This window comes from Camponotus vicinus, unplaced genomic scaffold (genome assembly GCF_025532165.1).
Source record: "Camponotus vicinus isolate PSW18456_S1 unplaced genomic scaffold, iyCamVici1.0 SCAF_4, whole genome shotgun sequence".
NCBI classification, from domain to species: Eukaryota; Metazoa; Arthropoda; class Insecta; order Hymenoptera; family Formicidae; genus Camponotus; species Camponotus vicinus.
In genome coordinates this window covers 12338377-12361027 of record NW_028141976.1, presented here as the reverse complement: position 1 = coordinate 12361027, position 22651 = coordinate 12338377, and the positions used below count along the sequence as shown (strand labels likewise).

At 29.2% G+C, this 22651-nt stretch overlaps 4 protein-coding genes across 12 annotated transcripts; 2 read left to right on the top strand and 2 right to left on the bottom strand.

Annotated features, from left to right (window-relative positions):
- Nucleotides 1-93: 93 nt before the first annotated feature.
- On the top strand, nt 94-6892 carry Rush (pleckstrin homology and FYVE domain containing family member rush hour). Of its 2 annotated transcripts, none has more exons than XM_083098598.1 (8): nt 94-251; nt 884-948; nt 1110-1247; nt 1347-1410; nt 2229-2354; nt 2475-2581; nt 2661-2918; nt 3164-6892. In XM_083098598.1, the coding sequence occupies exons 1-8, from the start codon at nt 236-238 to the stop codon at nt 3191-3193; spliced, it is 804 nt and encodes a 267-aa protein (XP_082954724.1). In that variant the 5' UTR covers nt 94-235; the 3' UTR covers nt 3194-6892. The 2 variants fall into 2 exon arrangements, with proteins under 2 accessions (XP_082954724.1, XP_082954725.1); XM_083098599.1 differs by lacking the exon at nt 94-251 and adding an exon at nt 481-504.
- Nucleotides 2322-10556, bottom strand: LOC145971185 (uncharacterized). 7 transcript variants are annotated; one of them, XR_014438794.1, is made up of 11 exons: nt 10026-10556; nt 8706-8810; nt 8292-8589; nt 7951-8104; nt 7614-7756; nt 7316-7515; nt 6743-7133; nt 6419-6655; nt 5813-6300; nt 2725-2990; nt 2322-2544 (listed from the first exon to the last, which is right to left on the bottom strand). XR_014438794.1 is itself a non-coding variant. In XM_083098580.1 (10 exons), the coding sequence occupies exons 2-9, from the start codon at nt 8793-8795 to the stop codon at nt 5837-5839; spliced, it is 1977 nt and encodes a 658-aa protein (XP_082954706.1). In that variant the 5' UTR covers nt 8796-8810; nt 9143-9482; the 3' UTR covers nt 2322-2990; nt 5813-5836. The 7 variants fall into 7 exon arrangements, 1 of the variants encoding a protein (XP_082954706.1); XR_014438792.1 differs by lacking the exon at nt 10026-10556 and adding an exon at nt 8977-9483; XR_014438793.1 differs by lacking the exon at nt 10026-10556 and adding an exon at nt 9265-9483.
- On the top strand, nt 10048-14849 carry Crk (Crk proto-oncogene, adaptor protein). Of its 2 annotated transcripts, XM_083098596.1 has the most exons (4): nt 10048-10636; nt 11503-11858; nt 11946-12277; nt 12384-14849. In XM_083098596.1, the coding sequence occupies exons 1-4, from the start codon at nt 10602-10604 to the stop codon at nt 12534-12536; spliced, it is 876 nt and encodes a 291-aa protein (XP_082954722.1). In that variant the 5' UTR covers nt 10048-10601; the 3' UTR covers nt 12537-14849. The 2 variants fall into 2 exon arrangements, with proteins under 2 accessions (XP_082954722.1, XP_082954723.1); XM_083098597.1 differs by having other exon boundaries at nt 10049-10636; nt 11946-14849.
- A 155-nt stretch (nt 14850-15004) lies between these two features.
- On the bottom strand, nt 15005-18625 carry Ampkalpha (AMP-activated protein kinase alpha subunit). The gene is made up of 10 exons (XM_083098585.1): nt 18111-18625; nt 17495-17601; nt 17281-17422; nt 16799-17037; nt 16513-16719; nt 16308-16413; nt 15896-16230; nt 15506-15669; nt 15271-15430; nt 15005-15192 (listed from the first exon to the last, which is right to left on the bottom strand). Exons 2-10 carry the CDS (start codon nt 17592-17594, stop codon nt 15101-15103), a joined length of 1545 nt encoding a protein of 514 aa, XP_082954711.1. The 5' UTR covers nt 17595-17601; nt 18111-18625; the 3' UTR covers nt 15005-15100.
- Nucleotides 18626-22651: the final 4026 nt, after the last annotated feature.

Here is a 22651-nt window from a genome sequence, read left to right as displayed (position 1 = left end):
CAACCGCTACATCTGATACGTAGTTTCTGAACACAATCCAGTTCTAAGATGACCGCTCTCTTGTATATTTCTTTCTCGGTCTACGAGATACGAGCTGATAAACTCTTTCCGCCTATCAGACGATTCTCTCTCAAGTGCTCGATAAGCGCGAATCGCGCGGATAAACGGCGAAACTTGACGAAGACATGTACGTGATTCATATTTCCTGCTGTTGTCAGCCCTGATTCAGAGGATCATGGTCGACCGATTGGGTTAGTTCGTGCTCCGCTTATTAGCATTTAATTAATATCGCGTATTTTACAAAAAAAAGACGAGACCGCCGCGGCCGCGAATGACCCGTGGAAGGATCGCGTGTTCCTCGACGAGTCCTCTTTCGTTTTTCTCTCTCTCGTCTTCCCCGTCTAACTTTCGCGCAATTCGGAGATAACGGTTCCACGAGCTGTCGTCAAAGTGGGCCGTGTGTGTTTTGACAGCTCCGACCAGCGTTGACGATTACTTCGCTCTGTTAGTCACGCTCTCTCTTTCGCGTTTCTTTTCCCACGTATCTGATGCAGGAGAGACGCATGTATGCGTTTCAAGTGCATTGCTCGCGAAAAAAAAACCTTAAGAAGACTATACAAGCGTTGCTGAAAAGAACGGAGTTGACGCTAGGACGATTTATAAAACCAATATATATATATATATATATATATATATATATATATATATATATATATATATATATATATATATATATTGGTTATATATATATATATATATATATATATATATATATATATATATATATACAATATATATATATATATATATATATTGTCGAGAGATTGTGGGTGTGTTCGACATTTATGTTCACCTCCCCCCTTCTTGATTTGATATGTTTCAGTAAACAGCGAGGCCAATGCCAGGCGTATCGCGATGGTCGAAAACTGCTTCGGCAGTTCGGGTCAGGTGAGAGAAATCGATAGATCTCATAATTCATAAGTCATATAATACTTCATTATTTTAATAAACCAGTAATTTGCACCAGTATTAAATAAACCAGTAATTTGCACTAGTTAGTGTTAGCTGTCGATATGACTCACTTATGAATATTCCTCTTCTCTCAATAGCCACTCGCGGTACCTGGTCGAGTTTTGGTGGGAGAAGGTGTCCTGACGAAAATGTGCAGAAAGAAGCCCAAACCCAGACAATTTTTTCTGTTCAACGACATACTGGTCTATGGAAATATCGTGATTAATAAAAAAAAAGTGTGTATCCTATAACAGAATGCATAAATAAGCTATGTATATAACGATTATTATAAAACAATGGCAGTAATGTTAACAGTAATAATAATTTGTTCACAGTATAACAAGCAACATATAATACCATTGGAGGAGGTAAAATTAGAGTCTCTAGCTGATGAGGGTCGTAAGTACATTATCATTATCTAATATATTTGTAATAAAATTTTTGTTTTTGTCACATAGAGTACTTTAAATATGTCTAAAATATTTCGAAAGTATGTGCAAAAATCTGTATTATATATATAATGTGTACATTTATTCATATGATTTTTTAACAATTTTATTAATTATCATATAAATTGAATTTTGCAATAAATACAAGTTTCTTTTATATAAAATATGAAAAAATATGATCAAGTTCTGTAAAATTTCAGTTTTATGTGTAATTTGTAAATTGCTTGATATTTGTCTTTTTAGAAACTGAAATATTAGTATCTTGAGTGAATACGATTTTTACAATAAATTAAAGTTTTGTGTAAAACTTTTAATGGTTTCATAAATACGGGTTAAGGAAAGAATTCAAGAATTTGTTTAATTTCCTCAAAAACTAAGTGATTTTATGATTTATATAAAAAGAATTAGTAATACATAACAAGTTCATTAAACTATATATAAACATGTCATGTATATAAATATGTTGTATAAATATGACACATAGACAAAATCTCAAGATCACTTTCATCCAAAAAAAAATCTATCCTATATTTATTTATATTATTATATTTTGTTTTCATAATTTCTATTTGTTACAAAAAAGTATATTTTGTATATATAGAATTGGCTAATTATATTCTTATCATAGATATATTTGTTTCCTATTTGTTTCCCTATGCATTCTAAAAAGAGTTTGTCAAATATTATGTTTTATACAGTATATGGATCAATAATCAAATGAGGTCATTCTTAGAAAATGTCAGTATAGTATTGGATCATTATTTATAGAATATCGTAATGGGTGGCTCATTAAAACAGTAACAAAGTCATTTGCTGTTTATGCTGCTACTGCAACAGAGAAGCAAGAATGGATGGCACATATCACAAAATGTATTGAAGATTTATTAAGAAAAAGTAAGTAAAAGCTAAATTATTACAACGGTGTGTTTTGCAACCCAAATCTCTCATAATTCCATAGATCTGCACAATTGATTTATACTTTAATCCTTTCTTTATTTCTCTGTATCTTTATAGGCGGCAAAAAGCCTGTCGAGATTCACGCAGCAGTCTGGGTACCAGATAATGAAGCTACAATTTGCATGCACTGCAACAAGACACAGTTTACAGTATTAAATAGACGGGTAATTGCGAGACTTGTATTAATTTAACCAATTTAAACAAAATGAAAATATACTAAAATAATTGCGCTTTCTATTTCAGCATCACTGTAGGCAATGCGGAGCGGTAGTTTGCGGTCCCTGCAGTAATAAAAAGTTATTATTACCTGGACAGGGGAACGGGAAGGCCGTCAGAGTTTGTTTACAATGTTACGATGCCGCTAGTAAAATCAAAGCTATACCCACAACTGCTGTGGATAGCTTAAATAACAAAGATCAGCAACGTAATTCTGCCGATAGTTCAGGAGGAGATAGCTCCGGAGATGACGATGAGGGAAATAAGGAAGAGAATCATGATGAGGTAATTACTAATTGGGTCCCTCCTTAGTTTTAATGAAAATTGATATCTGTTCATAATATGTGCATCACTTATCTGAAAATTAAAAATGATTTAATTACTTTTTCGTCTCTGCCGTTTTATAATTTTTTTTTGTATTATTTATATATTATGCATCTGTCATTATTATAAATAATGTTAGTTTCTTTTTAATATATTCCACAAAATCAACATATTATATGTAATAAAATATTTTTCTTCTCTTGTAGCCTAAATTTTATTCAACGCTTGGGCGATGAAGATGATGTACATCACACCAAACAATATCACAGAAAAATATGAAAATTTTACAAAAACATATTTTTTAAAAAAGCTGATGTTATTAAACTATTACATGGTTCAAAAAAAAAGAAAAAAAAAATAATCAAGGGAAAAGATAATCGTTCTTTATAATTTTTATGCATACATAATATGATTTTATAAATGCTCTATTGCATTACAATTTTAATTAATTTAAGATCAAAATTGTAAAAAAAAAATTTAGCAGTTTTAACATTAGATCTGTATTTAGTAAATTGAGAGAACTGAGATTTAAATAAATAATTGAGAAATGTTTGATAAAGTGTTTATGATTCTTAAAATAGCATAATGTATAACTTTACTATAATAAGATTCAATATTTAATCATAAATATCTTACTAACCCTTGCAACAAATTTCTCTTGACCACAAACTTCTAATATAATTAATTCTAATAAAATAAATTTTTTGTAACAAGTTGTGCTATAATTGTAACACAGTAAAATATATCAAAAAAAGTTTCTCTTCTCAAAATATGAATCTCAAATCTTTCAAAATTGTAATTTAATAGAGCATTTTGAAAATTATGATCAGCCTAAAGACTATAGGAATAGTTACTTTCTCTTTGAATTAAAAAAAATTAATTTTTATCAAGTCATGTTATCGAAAATAAAAGTTTACAAAAATATTCTTATAAATATTTCTAAATAAAATATGAAAAATACAGAACAGAAATGATTATGTATAAATATGATGAATTTATGCTAAAATTCTCAAAGCATATTTTACTGAATACATATATTTGATTCATTTATGAATCTTTGCAGTTTTTATTAATAGAAAATATTGCACAATTTATATTGACAAAGAATAAGAAGTACTAAATATGTATAAATAATTGCAAAAACATAAAAAGTATCATAAAAAGTAAACATAAAAGTATCAATACTTTTCTAAAATGCCGGAAATGCGCCTTTAAAATCAGCAAAAATTTGTAATTAGTCAATACTATTATATTGATCAAATTGAATAACGATTGTAATTAAATTTTTTTTCTCTCGTTGTATGTATATTAAGAATATATGCCACATTGTGCCTTTTTATATTATTGATTAATATCAAATTAATATTCAGATGTATGAGTAGGTGACATAACACCTATTGCAATATGCAGAATGTATTTTTAAGCAATGCAATGTCTAATTTTTATTGTATAGATTTTTACTTATCATTGCAAATACATTATAACTAAATACAGTGCATATATACACAGCAATCTAAACATAATAATTGTGAATAAAATGTTATTACAAATTTAAGTGTTATGAAGTATTAAACAAAATGATTATTTTTTCACGGCACTAATAATAAAAAGAAATTATATACATAGTTTATCTCATATATGCCAAGAATCTCAATAAATACAATTTATTTAATGTATACATAAGTAATAGGTAAAATTGAAAAAAAGCACATTTTTCGAACTTTATGAATAAAACAAATCCATTCTTTATGTAAATCATATTGAAAGGGATGTCAGATAATTGAAAGAGTCGACGCGATTATATTATGTACAAAAAAAATATATTTTTTTTTCTTAAATTTTATATAGCAAAATTACTTTGTAACAATAATTTTAATCTGTAACAAAATAATATAGTTTGCTTTGTGACTCCTATATATAATGTCTATAACAATATAAATAGATACATATAATGTATGATATAAAAAATATTTTATAAATATGTTATATAAACTCTACTACATGGAATAGAAAATATTAGTATTGACTATGTGTTTACTCTACTTAAGGTTCCTAATTCCTCACATTCATGAATTGTAAGAAGAAATCATATGAATTCTTTTCTGCACTGTACATCAAGATTAAATGCATGTATAATTCAATCTGCATGTTTTACATTTTCAAGAAAAATAAGTCTTGTGGCAATCAATTTTACTTAACACTTAATTAACATAATTTTAACACTTTTTATTAATCCATAAATTGAAAAGGAATCTTTTTATCTTCTTTGGTATATTTCATTACTAAATTCCACTACTATGCTACCAAATACAAATGGCAATATATAAAAAAAAATTACTTTTATTTCAAAATATATTTTCGCTTTTAATAATTAAATTTATTATTCATGAATTATAACTCGGTGTATAGCAAAGAAATAGGAAATAGGAACTTTAAGGAAACAGAGTTTATTTACCTAAATAAACTCTTTAATTTTTTTTTAATGTAAGCTTTTTATCATAGTTAAAAAAAGTTAATTAATAATATACTGTTCCTTATCAACTACACCTTGCTTTATAAAAGCGATATAAAACTATATTTAAAAACAAATGAAACCTGCCACATATTTTTAAACAAATAAATTGAATTATTTATCTATACGAAACACTGTATGCCAAATGTAAAATCTTGTCTTTGTTATTCGTGGATTTTAATGGATAACTAATAAATTAAGCAAACTCTTTTTTAACTATTATATTCTGTCTCAATTATATTTTTTATTAATAAAAATTTCCCGATTCGATTTATTGCAAAAGATTTTTAGAACTTCGATTTATACATATGTAGCATTATTAATAAAGTTTTTATTTTAATACCTTTGTTTCTCAGTTTTTCCTTCGTTATTCAACTTCTTGTTCTTTGCATTTATCTTGAAACTTTATCATAGTAGAATTGCTGACCTCTAGCAATTTCTTATAACGTTCCACCAAGTCACTAATAGACTGTCTTCTTGAACTATTTTCATGCTTTACAACTGTGCCTTTATTCTCATCATTCACAAACTGTACTTCTGTAAAGTCATCCAGCTCGAGTTTATTTACTTTAAACTCGTGATCAAACTTGTCTTTCGTTCGTTCTTGAGACATATCTCTCGAGGTATTTTGTTTTATTGGAGTAAACTGTGCAGATGTAGATATACAAGAGATTGTAGAATTGATGAGGGACTCTTCATTCAGATTAAAATAACCCTTTGCTATAGTATCCAAATTAAAATCCGAAATATTAGGCATTTCTCCTATTGTATTTGCAATGGCAGAAGAATTGGCTTGTGCTGTAGATGGTAGAGATATCATGCTGGAATTGGCTGTTTAAATTTTAATTTAATTGAAATATAATTTGAATTTTATATGTACATATTTCTTTTAATATAAATATTGCAAAATAGTATTTGTATACAATTTTCAGAAAAGATTGTTACAAACCTTTTATATTTTTATCCATGTGCGACGAAAATAATCGGCAATATTTTCCTGTTACTTTCTTGGACAATTTATTCACTTTAGGTGTTACAAAACGCAAGTTCAAACTTTGTTTGTCGTTATTGTCTAACGACATAGCACTATCGATATTAATACGTGATACAAATAAATTCGTTCTTAAATCTGGTGTATGAATTCGCTTATATCGCATATATCTCGAAAATAACGATTTATGCGCAACTGAAAAAAATAAATATTGTAGTAGTAGCAATTCTTTTATGAAAAATTGCAATGTATAACTTTCTAATTGTAAGTCCGTAAACTTACTTTCACCTGGAGTAAGTTGCAATAATTTCTGTAAATCATTCGTTTCATCTACACAATTAGTATTAATTTTGATAAGAGGCGACGGCATAAGAAGCACGCTATTTACAAAGGGTAACACATATTCTCCAGATGTATAGTCCATATTTTTTTTACAAAAGAAACTTTGTGTCTCGACTATAGAATTTTTCATGTTTGTCAAAATAGTTTTAAATATATTGTACATAGATTTCATATCTTCTACACTCGCTTCCATTTGCAACAGGCATTGCGTTAAGTCTACTAATTCATCTTTCCTCAAACATTGATACACTTGATGAAGTATCAAAGTGTGCAGGTAAATAAAATTGTAATATACCAATTGATTATCATTATATAAATGACAAAGATAATGCTGAAAGAGAACAATTGATTAAACTATAATATATTATTAAGTAGTGTAAATATGAATTATAATTTTATACATATATATATATATATATATATATATATATATATATATATATATATAGTGATATATAATTGCAAGAAAAAGATGATGTGCAACTATTTATTTAAAACAATATTAATACTCACCTGAATGTCAGGCGGAAATGGTAATTCCGATATCAGAGAACAATTGATTTTTTCCAACTGTCTGCCATCTAGTACTTTTGCATCACCTAATAGATTCATTATTATGCCACTTATATTTTCGCATATTTTTTCCAGATTTTTCAAAACTGTGTTCTGTTTTTGTATGTAATGTATGTTTTTGTCTAAACTATTTTTCCACACTAAAAAAAACATTATATATATTTATTAGTTTTGTATATGCGACAAATTGATTCTCGATATATAAAAAATACATGGTAAAAATAAACATGTTTCTGACTTTGTATGATTTCTGCATCCTCGACATTTTTCAAGCGTTGTTTTATACAGGTAGCAACAGGTGCAGTACTTATGCAATTTGTCACAGATTGTTTCTTGTCAAACAATTCTGTTTTAATCTTAGCCAATTGTTCTTTCTCTTCTCTAAAATGAAAGAAGAAATGAACAACTTTAAAAGCTTTTTATACAAATGTTTTATACAAATGTTTGTTTTAGCAAAACATGTAATAAGAAATAAAAATGTATATAAGAAATATATATAAGAGATAAAAAAATATATAAAATAATATAAGAAATGTATATAAGAAACAAAATGTATAACAGAAATAAAAAATTACGCCAATGTAAAATTCACTGCTTTCTCCATTTGTGTGCAATTTCTACGGTGACTCAATGTATCACTAGCAACACTCGCCTTAGATTGTTGTAAATATGTTTTAATTAGATCAATTGCAGGACCTGGTTTTGGTGCAGATATAACTTCATATTCAGCTGAAACAAATGATAATTAAATAAACTATAAAATCTTTCATATTAAATAATATGAAATTAATGTGCAATTGCGTTATATATCTGAGATTAATATATAATATTTACACACACATATATACATGTATGTACATGTATACATATGTAGAAAATTAACAAAAACAAAGTTGATTTTTACAGAATTACCTACCATTATCCATGAGATACCTCTTTAGTGCAAGTTGAGATAATTTCCACATTATAAGCATAAACTTAGTACCACTCGCGTGATGCAGATATGTAGTAACTATATGTGGAAATCCCATGTCAGGATTCTCTGCAGCAATAACATTTAAGTAGTCTCTGACATCATTACGATATTTTGCTTCCGTTTTTTTACATAATATTGGCCATTCAACCAGTTTTCTGAAACGCTCAGCATCACATATCATTAACAGATAATGAGAGACTTGTATGAATCCCGCAAAATTCGGTTTATCAAACATTCCCTGTAAAATGTATCTATGATTTGTTATCGATAAAACTGGTAAAGTTAACACATATATAAAAGAAAAATATACTTAAGAATGAATCACCATAAAATAAAGAAAAGTAAAATTCTTACCTCCCGAAAAACCTTTTTGAAATCTTCACTAGGCGGAATCAATTGATTTAATAAAAAGACATTCCGATGAAAAGACGCGCTGACAGCCATTCTGTGATGCTACAACTATATGTTGTGTGATAAATAAATTATGAATCTAATCTCATCTAGTTAAGATAATCGTCTAATTAATATGAAGTTTTCCCGCTTATAGCAAAAATATTATGTATGTACAATTTATATTGTACGATTGATTAATATTAATACAATTTATAATGTGTTAATAACGTACAACACGATGTAAATACTCGATACTATTATACAACTTGTAGTTTATCAATCACATACAACGCATGTGCTTTTTCGATCGATCTTCGATGGAAATTTAAAGGTAGAAAAGAAGGCACTGCGAAATGAAAACTTAAAAAACACACAAAAAGTACATAAAAAACACGTACTTAGTTAATAAACATTTGAATTTTCCAAAATCACCGTTGTGTGCGTCTCGCTCGAATCGAGATGGGAAACTAAGGTTATATTCCGTTTGACATAAGAGTTTTGACGAAGGCTTGGTTATTACCGTCACGCTTCCAAAAGCCTCTAAAAATTCTCTATTCGATAGCCAATAGATATGTTTCACAAACTTTTTCTAATATAATCACCGATATTATACGATATATAAATACACGGATTGAATGAACGCTACTATCGCGTCCTCAATCGAAGATGGCGTCCGCCATCTTAGGAGGGAAATTTTCACGCATGCGCGTAAACGATAGTTCAAATGATTTATAAAATAAAATCACGTAATGTATGTAGAAGTAAAAACAAGAAATGAATTTAATAATTCTGGTATTTAATTATAACTAAAGTATTAATGAGAATGAAAATAATTAAATATTACTTCATAAAAATAGTATTTTTCATAATTTCTTTATTTTTAATTTTGTAAACTTTGATTATATAATAAACTAAGTTTAATTATCAAATAAACTAAAAATGACTAAATAATTCAATAATCAAGTTAATAATTTAAGAACTGTGAAAAGAGTGATATATGTTTAAATTTCCCTCTAACATGGCGGATCCTCTGAGGACGGAATTTTTGAGCGAATATCAAAAAATCCATATTATATATATATATATATATATATATATATATATATATATATATATATATATATATATATAAATTATGTTTATATAAAATATTATATTTTGTATGTACGTTTTTGCTTGAGATAATATATGAAATGTTGAAGAGAGAGAGAGAGAGAGAGAGGGGGGGGGGAGAGCGAGGAATCCGAGTGTAGAAAGTGCAGACAAAAACGGGCAACCTACCGAGTGTAGAAAGTGCAGGTATGATTAGAACTATTACGTGCACCGGGGACGAACGTCGTGCTGCTCTGGCGACCATTTTTGCGATCGGCGTTCCAGGTCATCCTCGGCGAGGACGTTTCCCGCGGCGAATCGTAGGATTTCATCGCCGATAATCGGGGTAATTTCGCGACTACGTGACCCGGAAAGGAAACCACTTTCGTCGGGATCGACGAGACGCCGGTGAGCGTACGCGAGCTTCGACATGTCGTCGATGATACGCAGGATCGCACCGTCGCGCGAAGAACGTTCGACGGGGCAGCGTTAATTCGTCTCGTGTCTGGGAAAAAAAGAGTGACGTCCGTAAATTCCTGGTCGAGTGCGTGTAATTGCGTCGCGAAAACGGGGTCTGTTTTCGTGTATCATGGTACTTTATTATGCGGGAGCTTGATCGAGCCTATACCGTCTCTTTCTGCCTCTCCTTCTCTCTCTTTCTCTCGGTGTCCCTCGCAATATATTAATTGATAATTGACGAAGGAAGAGAAGTTATCGTTTCGCTCTCGGACTCTAATCGGAACTGCAAAATATACGTAATACACAATGGCTGCAACCTTCGATCAGTACGACAAGTCGAGGTGAGTGTGACAGAAAATTCCCATGTTTTGATTCATCAAGCAATCATCAATGTCATGTATATATATGCGGCATTTGAAATTGCGGCTGCAATTTGCGTCGTGTCGACGTGCAGTCGTTTCACGCCTCTTATTCCAATCCCACGATATCATTTTTTTTTCATCTCGATGTGATTTTATCGTCTTCTTGAGCACTGGATAAATCATCCTTAGTCCGTGCGACGTGAATAATTATAATTATTTGTTTCTCAAAGTGTCGTCCCATGGACGAAGCACGAAAGACTGCAATTTTTTACATATTTTTTATATGTCCATCAAATCCACCTCATAGACGTTTATGTTTTCCTTGGACTATTTTCACAAACAGTTAATTGAGGTTTTATTCGTCTTCCTTATGTTTTCATTTTAGAAAAGAAAAAATAATTTCTTATAAATAAGAAAGAAAAAATATTTGTATTTACTAGCGAATAAATTTTCAAATTTTATGCTACTTAATTGAATTAAATGACATTTTACTATCCTTATATTTTATGTCCTTTCTATTTTTTTCATTTTAATTATTGCCGTTTCTGTAATTATATATGACTAATTATATATGATTATTTTTATTCATAATATTCACGGATTGTTATATGAATTTATTCTAAAAAAATTTTATTTTCCATCTAAATAAGTGAATAAATAGATACAGGACCAGTTAAAACTTTGTTAGCTTAGACTTTTGTATAAATGTATGACAAATTTCTTGCATATTTTTCTACTTATTTTAAGAAAAATTTCTTATCTTTTGTAGCAGTTTTAAGTGAAATATATGCAACTATTTACAAAAGATTTAATTTATATATATTTATGATCTGATTCTCTTTTAGCTGGTACTTTGGTGCTATGTCACGGCAGGATGCTTCCGACCTACTAATGGGTGAGAAAGAAGGTGGTGTATTTTTAGTACGAGATAGCACTTCCATACATGGTGATTTTGTACTATGCGTAAGAGAGGACAGTAAAGTTAGCCACTATATCATCAATAAAATTCAACAAGGAGATCAAATTCGATATCGAATTGGAGATCAGATGTTTCCTGATATTCCTAGTCTTCTAGCGTTTTACAAACTGCATTATTTGGATACCACACCATTAATTAGGCCTGCTCCGAAGAAAACACAGAGGGTAATTGCAAAGTACGATTTTGATGGCAATGATTCTGATGATTTACCCTTTAGAAAAGGTATAATTGATTTTTTTAATATCACACACATACATAATTTATACAAATTTGATAGTTATTTTAATGAAATGAAATTTGTAATAACAGGTGATATACTCACTGTAATATCAAAGGATGAAGAACAATGGTGGACAGCTAGAAATAGCGTTGGCCAAACTGGTTCAATACCAGTTCCATATGTTCAGAAATACGATGAGGATAGTCACATGATAATAGAAAATAATTCGCGGCCTGAAAGCGGGGGCAGTTCCGGCTCGAACTCCAATTCCGGACCTACAACACAGGTATCTCAAGCAGAAATGACGGGACAAGCGACTGTAACGCGAAGATCGAACATTCAGAGAACATTACCGGCCTTTGCAAAAGTGAAACAGGCAAGGGTGCCGAACGCGTACGATAAAACTGCATTAAAATTAGAAGTAGGTGATATGATAAAAGTGACAAAGACTAATATCAATGGACAGTGGGAGGGCGAGTTACACGGCAAGGTCGGACATTTTCCATTTACGCACGTGGAATTTGTAGATAACGAGACTGGTGAAGACAATCAGGAGATTTAACAGAAATTCTCCGAGTGCGATGCATCACATGTGTGACAATGGAAAGAGAGAGAGAGAGACTCCTATATTATCAAAATTTAGATTACTAATAACATCTATTATATGTACCATTGCATAGATGTGCTTATATACATTCAAATCTGAACAGTTACACTTACATTCGATTGTGCCGCGTGTTATGTGCTATATAAGAAGAAACCCCAGATTTTTGTGCAATACGTTGAAATGAGAAATGTTCAAAGAATTGTGTTAATATGTCTACTGTATGTTAATATTTTAGTCACATGTGCATCCATAATCTCTTTTGTAATACATTGCTAATTATCCAAAGCACAAGCATAATTTTATAAAGTTATTAGATTTAGATATGTAAAATACAACTCTACATATATATATATACATATATATTAGAATAAGACTATTATTTCATTAAAAAGAAATTAAAACCACATTTCAATGAAATAATAAAACGACCTATAAAAGATACAATATTTATAAGATATATCCTAATAGTTCTTATGTAGGATATATCTTCATGGTTCTAATTTATAATTATTTATATATGCAGCTAATCAAGCTCATTTCATTTTTTTTTCTTACATAGATGTTAATATAATGCACTAGTTTAAACATTCACGTAAATATAAGATTTTATTGTTTATTCTAGGAATCTATTGATGTTTTAAAATGAATGATTCAGCACAAGGTTCTTAACTCGCGTTCAACGAGTGTCTGTCATGGATTTGTTGATTTTATAAAAGATTATGTTAATGATACATGTTATTATCACATACATAAAACATATGTTATCATTTTTATTTATGAATATTACAATAAGTAATATTCATGAAATTTGCTTCTCTCCTAAAAAGTAATATTTCTACAAAGTTGGAATGGTATATTCTCTTCTGAGTGTACGGTAATATTTTCTAGTCATGCAGTGACTATGATAAAAATATGTATATATTACTGCTAACATTCTTCTTCATCTGAAATATTAAAATAGAAATAAAGAGTGCATACTGTTCTACAGATTATAAAATCTATCTTTGTCATGGTACATATAATATCTGTTAGCCATATAGAGGTTGTGCCACATGATTGGAGCAACTTGCATTGTGCTAGAAATTTGTATTTATATATAATGATGTGTAGAAAAAGATTAATTGTATCAAACATATATACATATATATATATATATATATATATATATATATATATATATATATATATATATATACACACACATATACACATATACTATATATGTATATATGTAGCAGTATACTACTGATCATATCTATTATTTTATATTTTCATAATGCAATTTTTTAAATCAGAAATTAAGTTGAATGTGTGTATGTGTGTATATATATATACATATGTGTGTGTACACACACACACACACACAGCATAATATATATCGCTACTTGATTTTTTAATTTATCATATGCATTTGACATTTCCATCATTATATTAGTATCAAATTGTGTAAGTTCTCCATAATCTTCCTAAAATTATGCACAGTATTAAGATAGATAAAATGTGGAAGTATTCCATATCAATAAACCTCGTGTCTAGGCAAGATTCTCTTCCGCTTAATATTTAAGAAAAAAAATATTAAGAAATGGTCCAATTTGTATTTTTTACATCCATTTTGATATTCAGTGTGCGAAACAAGACAAACTGGATAACGGGCAGTTTTTTGGCAGCATTACCAGAATCGAGCCGAATCGAATGTTTGTATAAAATGAGATGAGATGTGTGGAATGTGCCATTATGTACATTTTATGTACATTTCTTTAATTATCGATTAATTTCAATAAAATGGTGCTTAAATTTTCAGCATATAATTGAGTTTGAAACATATCAATTTGATATCAGCGAAAATGTTTAAATAATTTCCATAATTTTTGCATATAATAGTTGTTTAATTAACATGTGTATCGATTAAAGAAATTTCTACTGTAAATTTAATAATCAATTATAGCAATCGTAATATAATGAAAAAATCATGGTTATAAAAATTACTTCCATCATTTCAACATGTGTTAATCCTTTATTCAAAATAATTTTATTTATATCCATAGCATGTATGTGAGATAAATTTAAATACGTCAAGGATATAAATGTATATTTTTCTAAGCATATGCACACATATACTTGGTTTTTCTGATATGAACCAATTTTATAGATATACAATATGATAGAATTAATAATCATTTAGATATATATATATATATATATATATATATATATATATTTGTGTTGTAATTTATAATAAATTGTAATAATGTAACAATTATAGCATTTAATAATAAATGATAATATATAGATATTGCACTGTTTATTAATTTTTGTAATATTAAATGCGTTTGGTGCAACGCTATTTTCATTTCAAAACACAAGATTCTTAGGTCTAATTGAGCTACCAAATATTTCGAGGCAAAAATAGCGTCAAACGGAGTGTATCCAATGCGTTAGAAATATATATATTTCTTGCACATAATTATATATTTTTAATTTTTAAAATATTAAAATATAACTTGAAAAATATATATTAATTTACAAATTACAGGGCAAAACTTACAATTTATTTTACAGCAGTCTGCATTTATTTCATACTATACACCATTAAAAGCACAAGATGTAATAGAATTTTATCTTCAAAAAACATGCACGCTATCGCGCCAATTGTGTAATTAATGCTGCACACATTTCGAAAAATTCCATTGTATGATGACCCGTTGCTTGCGGAGGTGGCAATGTTGGATCTAAAAGTATGCATATATATTTTTGTACACATAAATTATGCTTGTGCAATCATAATAATTTTGTATTGGATAACTTACCTCGTCCAATGTCATCCTCTTCCGTCGATAAAGACTTAAAATCTAATAAATAACTCTTGTAATCAACTTGATACAATTGTAATGACATTTTGCTATATCTGTCAGTCAAGTTGTTCTTATGTCGTACTCTAACACTGTATGCATTTATAATCTTCCATTCCTGAAAACACAATTCGTATGTTGTCGCATGTAAGCAAATAATTGTTGCTACACAATTCAGTATGATGAATCTTACAAAGTTAAGCGCTTTCATGGCACGGTAAACTTCATTCATAATGTCATTTGGCTTGGATTGCGATCTGATACCTAAATGCCACTTTGCTCTCTTCACAGGCGTACCGCGATTGCCTTGTGTCTGTCCGGATGTACTACTTTGTGAACCTTGACGTTCACGGTATGCTACAACATAGTTATTATCAGAGAGATTAGTTAAAATATACCTTTCATTTTCACAGATTTAATTTTATACAAAATAATAATAAATTGTCCAAAGCAAAATATTTGGTAACATTTAATGCATCTGACAATTTTTGCAATAAATACTGTTTAAACTTTATAAAAATCTCAAATTGAGTGATGGACAACACAAGTTAGTGAACTTGTTTCATTCATATGTTTCACATACGTGCAATTCTTTCTGGATGAGGCCTCAAGGGACTACTGCTCGCGTCATTTGGGCTAAACGCTACCGGCGGTGGGCTAGACGCCACATAAAAGTCTTTTAATTCAGCTTTAGCGGCTTCATCCGCGATTCTTTTATTATCAATGATTAAATGATAGGCAATCGCCAACTGATCATGCGGATCACCGCCCAATAGCGCGGAATGTACTTCTGGTTCTTTGACATTAAACTTCTCGCACACTTCGTTCACGGCGTCTATGTCGATAACGGATGAATCTTGTTCGACGGGTGATGGAAACAAATACGACGGTAAATCCTTCTGGAACCACTCGTGTTTTCTGAAGTTGAAGAATATATTAGATATAATAATAGTTATACTCTTAATTAAAATGGATTCATGTATTATTTAACATACTTAATGTCTTCAATAGTTGCCCTTTTCATCGGGTCGACTTGTAACATATGGCATAAGAGACTAACAACAGTCTTGTTCAAATATTCCGGAATAGGAAAAACACCAGCTAAAATCAAAGGTGAATTATACAATATCTATTATAATATCTAAAATGCAATGAAGAAAATACTTATCTGCGTACATTCTCTTCGAGAGAAGAACTTACATTTAATTTTGCGAAAGAGTGTAGGAACGTGTTCGTCGTCAAATGGTAAGGTACCGCAGAGTAGCGCGTACAATATAACACCACACGACCAAATATCTACTTCGGGACCGGCGTACAATTTGCCAGATATTACTTCCGGCGCGGCATAATTTGGAGAACCGCACGAAGTACGTAAGAACTCACCATCCATCATCATATTCGATAGACCTGCAAATTTTTGAAAAAGAATAATAATGCTTATATTATATAATAGGAATGTCAATGTATGTCAATTATATCCATGTACCAAAGTCTGCGATCTTCACATGAAGATTGTGATCTAACAGAAGATTTTCTGGTTTTAAATCACGATGGACTATCATATGTCGATGACAATAATCGACGCCCGATATAATTTGTTGGAAAAATCGTCGTGCTTCGTACTCCTTAAGTTTACCATGCTTAACGATATAATCAAACAGCTCTCCACCTGAGACATATTCCATTATCATGAATATGTCTGTAGGAGTACTTATGACCTGGTATCTGTGTACATGAAATGTATATTAAGACTAGTACTGAATTATAGGAATTGTTTATTTAAAAGTTAGTATCTGGCAAAAGTTATAAAATAGCAAAAATTTTACTTTCAAATTAAAGTTTTCTCGATTATATTTTTTACGAAATTAATTTTGTTTCCAAAAGATTAGAGTTTCCTCTGTTATTTATCTGTGAGATCTATATATAAATAATATTATTAAAATTTTTAAATGATTAATTAATACTTACAATTTGATAATATGAGGATGCCTGAAGAGTTTAAGATTTTGTATTTCCCTGCGAATTTTCCCTACAACATCTAGGCTTTTGATTTTTTGACGATTCAGAATTTTCACAGCAACCTTATGTTTTGTTAAAACATGTTCTCCAACTAAGTAATGAAAAGGCATACATAGTATAAAAAATATTTATGTATCATATATGTATATATATGGATACATACTTTTTACTTTACCAAATGTACCAACACCTAAAGTCTGGCCTAATGTATAATGGCCTATCTTGACAATGGGTTGTGGTTGACTTGCAAGTTTTTCAGACATTTTGTTGCTGTACAAGATAAAATTCCTTATACAATATGATATACAATCTATAATATAATTTATTATTGAGTTCAAGATTATATTTAGCATTGTTATAACAATACTATCTTTCACACACATACATACACATAATTGTGAAATTATAGGCTAGAGAACTCTCTATATTAAACATTTTAAGGACATTTGAAACAATTTAAAGTATACAAAACATCTGTATTATCTTTTTTTGTTTTTTATATCTTCTGATTACAATTTTACAAAACTACAACAACTAACTAACAACAAATTAACAACATAACAGATATAAATGTAACTAAAGAAATAAAAAATTTCGCAGTTACAATATTATTATCCTGTTAGATTTTAAGTTTATCAAATAGGTAAAATATCACATTTCGATTAAAATATACATATTACAAATGTTTTTACATATCCAGTCTATCTGGTTTTAAATTTCTTCTTAGCTATGTATATACATCGGATTAAAAAGAAATAAAAATTATTAACTATTATTACCTTTAATTCAACTAGTTATTACCCTCGCAGAATTATTTCGAATAAGCAGATATTAACAGGTATAAATTCACTTGTGCATAATGCATAACAGCACGTTAATCATTTATACCTGTAAATAATTCATGCGAGATGAATCTGCAATGAAATCCTGCAGTTGAATGATAGACATAAAAATTCCGTTAACAGAAAATGTGCAGCCAAAATGGCACAAATAGCCTCAATCACTTGACACGATTTACATGTTGAACTTCTTATCATGCAGGTATTGTGCGTACGATCAATTTTATCGGATCAATTGTGTCATCGCTCGAATAATAATGTCAGAATAGGACATACTTTCTTACATCAAACAGCTATGTTGGCACTGAAAAATAATTACACGCTGCTGGCTCACGATTGTTCGCATTATAAATTTGATAAAATCGTGTCTTATATGATTATATAAATTATAAAATATACATGATTTCTGTAATGTATGAACCTATTCTTAACCAGAGAGACGACTGAGAGATGTCATGGCCTGCTTTTAGGTGATCCCTGAAAGCGATACTCCCTCCATGGACATTGAAAACGTGGACATGAACTACAAAGCCAATGTCCATGAATGTTCTCAGAGGGTAATATATAATGTGCACAATTTCTGGTTTTGTTCCGTGCTATGTGCACGAAATGTCGGTAGCGCACCAGTGCTGTATAACAAGATACTTATGTATGTAAATTAATAGTAAATAAATTATTCAATCGCGAAAGATACTGTAATATTCAAAGATAAAATAAATATTTTTCTATATTCATTCTCATATTTATATCTTTTTATTTACAAAACACAAAATGCCTGAAATGCTGTGGGATAAAAACATTTTTAATCGTATTTCTATAAACCTTCTTAATTAGCAGTAAACTGATCTTTGATATTTATCAATCATTTTTTTAATTATTTAAAAATTTAATTATTAATACATGTATAGAATTTGTCAAATTAATCACTGATTCTTCTGAAGTTTTTATAATTAAGACTCGAAAAATATAGATGTTGCAAAATATTTTAAGTCTCTTTCTTTATATAAAATATAACGAATTCATATGTTCCATTTTAATATAGCTAACATTATTTTTATATACTTTTATTATAATTTTCATACCAACATAATATTTTTATGCATAATATTTTTATGCTAAATACATATTACAAAATATATGACAAAATATAATACAAATTTAATATAAAAGATAATTCGAAATTTAATACAAAATAATTTATTACATGGAATAATTTATTACACGAAAATGTCCAAAATATACGTACAATATAAAATTTACTAAAAATTTTTACATAGTCCAGACGAGACTGATCAGCGAAGATTAAATACGCGACATTTATTATTAATAATAGATTTGCAATAATAGAATTTAATAAGTTTAATATAACGTAAATAATCGTGATGAAAAGGAAATATTCAAAATGAAAAGATAGAATAAAATCGAATAGAAAATTTCGAAATCAACAATTAAATTACTAAATAAATCGCGATTTAAAATTCACGAGAAAACGTGACGAATAAATAAATCGACAATAATCGGAATATTCGATTGCGAGATACGCATAATTTTTATAATATGTTAATCGAAACCATTAATAGACACGCGTGCGATATAATTATTATCACACAAATGATGACAGACGAAGATATTTTAGCAAACATTTGTGATCCGTATTGTTTATGAACATAAAATTCACTGTCCGATTTATTTGCGATTAATACGCGACTTTATACGACCTTATACTAATTTCACGATTGAAAATAAAATACATATCCTATTTCGCGCATGATTAGCTGAATAAGATGAAATGAGCTCTATAAGCTTCAAAATATAATTAAAAATCGCATTGTGGCCACGTTTAATAGAAAATAACGGAACGAATGATTTTCAAAGTCCCTCTAATAATCGATGTAATTGTAGAGTTTAATAAGATTTAAATAATGTAAAGAATCACGTTTAAAACAGTCATTAATAAAGTTATCGATCGTCTTTTAAATTATAGAAGAAAATATTTGCACTACCAGCATTTTGCACGAAGTAAGTAAAAACAATATTCAAAGACGTGGAAAGATAAACAAAGCTTCAATGTATAAGTCAACGATTAAATTATAAGATAAATCGCGATTTAAAATTCCCGAGAAAACGCGACGAATAAATAAATCGATAATATTCGGAATATCCGTTTGTGATATGTATACTTTTTATAATATAATAATCGAAGCGCCTCAATAGACATTATAATCGCGCGCGATATAATTATCACATAGATGCGAAGATATTTTGACAGACAATTTGATGACTGCAATATTTACGAATACAGTACTCACTGTCCGAGTTAATTGCGAATCTTTATAAAATAAATCGCGACTCGAATTCACGAGAAAACGCGACGAATAAATAAGTCGATAATATGCGGAATATTTGATCGCGATACGTATAATTTTTATAATATAATAATCGAAGCTCTCAACAGACACGTGCGCGATAATTATTATCACGTAAATATAGAAAATCGAAAATATTTCGACAAACATTTGAGGTCTGTAATGTTTGTGAATATGCAATTCACCGACCGATTTACTTGCGAATTTTTATAAGATAAATCGCGATTTAAAATTCGCGATAAAACGCGACGAATAAATAAATCGATAATATTCAGAATATTCAATTGCAGATAGGCGAGTGACATACCGGTGTATCCGATAAAAAGAGGAGTGATCTTAAAAATGGAGGACGATTAACATCTTGTTTCTACATCAGATTTCGCAAGATCAATCTGCGAAAAAAAGTTAAGTGATCCATTGAACGTCGGGAACTTTACTGTAGGAGGGAACGAATCCTGGATCTTCCGGACTATTCCCGATAGCAATGATTTCAGTAATAAATCAACGACAATTATCCCTCGTCATTATCTTTAATTCACGAAATTGATATGCACATCAGAAAATATGTTCTTCCATTATTAAGAAATATATTTCTTTATTGAAAATTAAATGGATATAACGACCTTTTTTATTGAAATGTGATTACGAACGATTATATTTATAAATAATAAAATACATGCATTATTGGAGTATGTGTTAAATGTGCGAACACATATAATTTGGGGTACCGTTCGCGCGCACGAGACGAATCGAACCCGATATCAGCAAGATTTAAAAAATTTCAATTCGTACAGTGTGCAAAATAAAATAAATCAAATAATTTTAAACAATTAATTCTGGATTAATTCTCTAGATTCTTATTCTTATAACGTTTAAATTAATAATTTCTTTTCTTTTTATCACTATCTTACTGATATAGGAGTACCCATTCGATTTGTCTCGAAATTTTTAAGTATTCGCACATTTTATGTAACATTCATGTATAATTTCGCTTATATATAATATATAACATTATTAAAAATTATGAAAATATTTTGGATACGTGAATTTGTGCATGTATTTTATTATACATATGTATATAAAATGATATATACCTAAAAACTAATATTTCAAAATGGCGATGGATGTCCAATACCTGCAAATAGTTTCTTAAAAGAAACTAAAAATTAATGTTAATATCCCCAGCACCTAGAAATAATTTTTCAAAAGAGACAAATTATATTAATTAAAAATATATTCGCTCGTAATCATTTTTATCAAAAAATGTATACAAATTAATTACAATATGAAATTACTTGAAAAATTAAAATTTATACACAACGCTATATCCATATTTAATCTACTATTAAATCTTTCTGGCATTATATATATAGACAATAATAATACCAATCCTAATAATGATAGAACATTTTTAACGAAGAAAAGAAAAGATACATTTCTCTCATCTAAATATATATAATTTAAATTAATTCGACGTTAAAGAAGCGTATCGTCGTTGAATTACTACCGAAATCACTGTTTTCGGAAATTGCTAGGAAAACCTGGGATTAGTTCCTTCAATCTTACAATAAAAATTCCCAATTTTCAACAGAGTACCGAACTAGACGTCGCGAATGGATCTTACAAGAACCGGTGAGAAATAATTCTCCATGATAAAAATCGTTTCGACTTCTCGGCGGTACGAGCCACGCAACTTTCATTAATGTTTATTTAACGGAAGGAACAATGATTACTCTTTTATTAAAATGACAATCTCGTCTAAGAACGCGAAAAAGAACGCGAGAAAAACACGGTGGTTTCGCAACAGTAATTTACTAATTTATTTATGAATATTTTCCGATACGAAAAAAAAAATTCGTAAATACAAATATAACTGAAAAAACAAATTATTAAATTCATAATAATTAACTTGCGATTCTATAATATCGAAGGTGATCGTTAAATTTTGTGAAGCTAATATTTAACTGTTGACTTATCACATCGAATCTTCACTCTTTTATTCGACATTTCTTTATATTTAATTAGCAATATTTCGGAATATTATCTGACGAGAGGGACAGCGATAAAATTCTTCTGTTGAAATGATAATCTTGTATAAGGACGCGAAGAGAACGC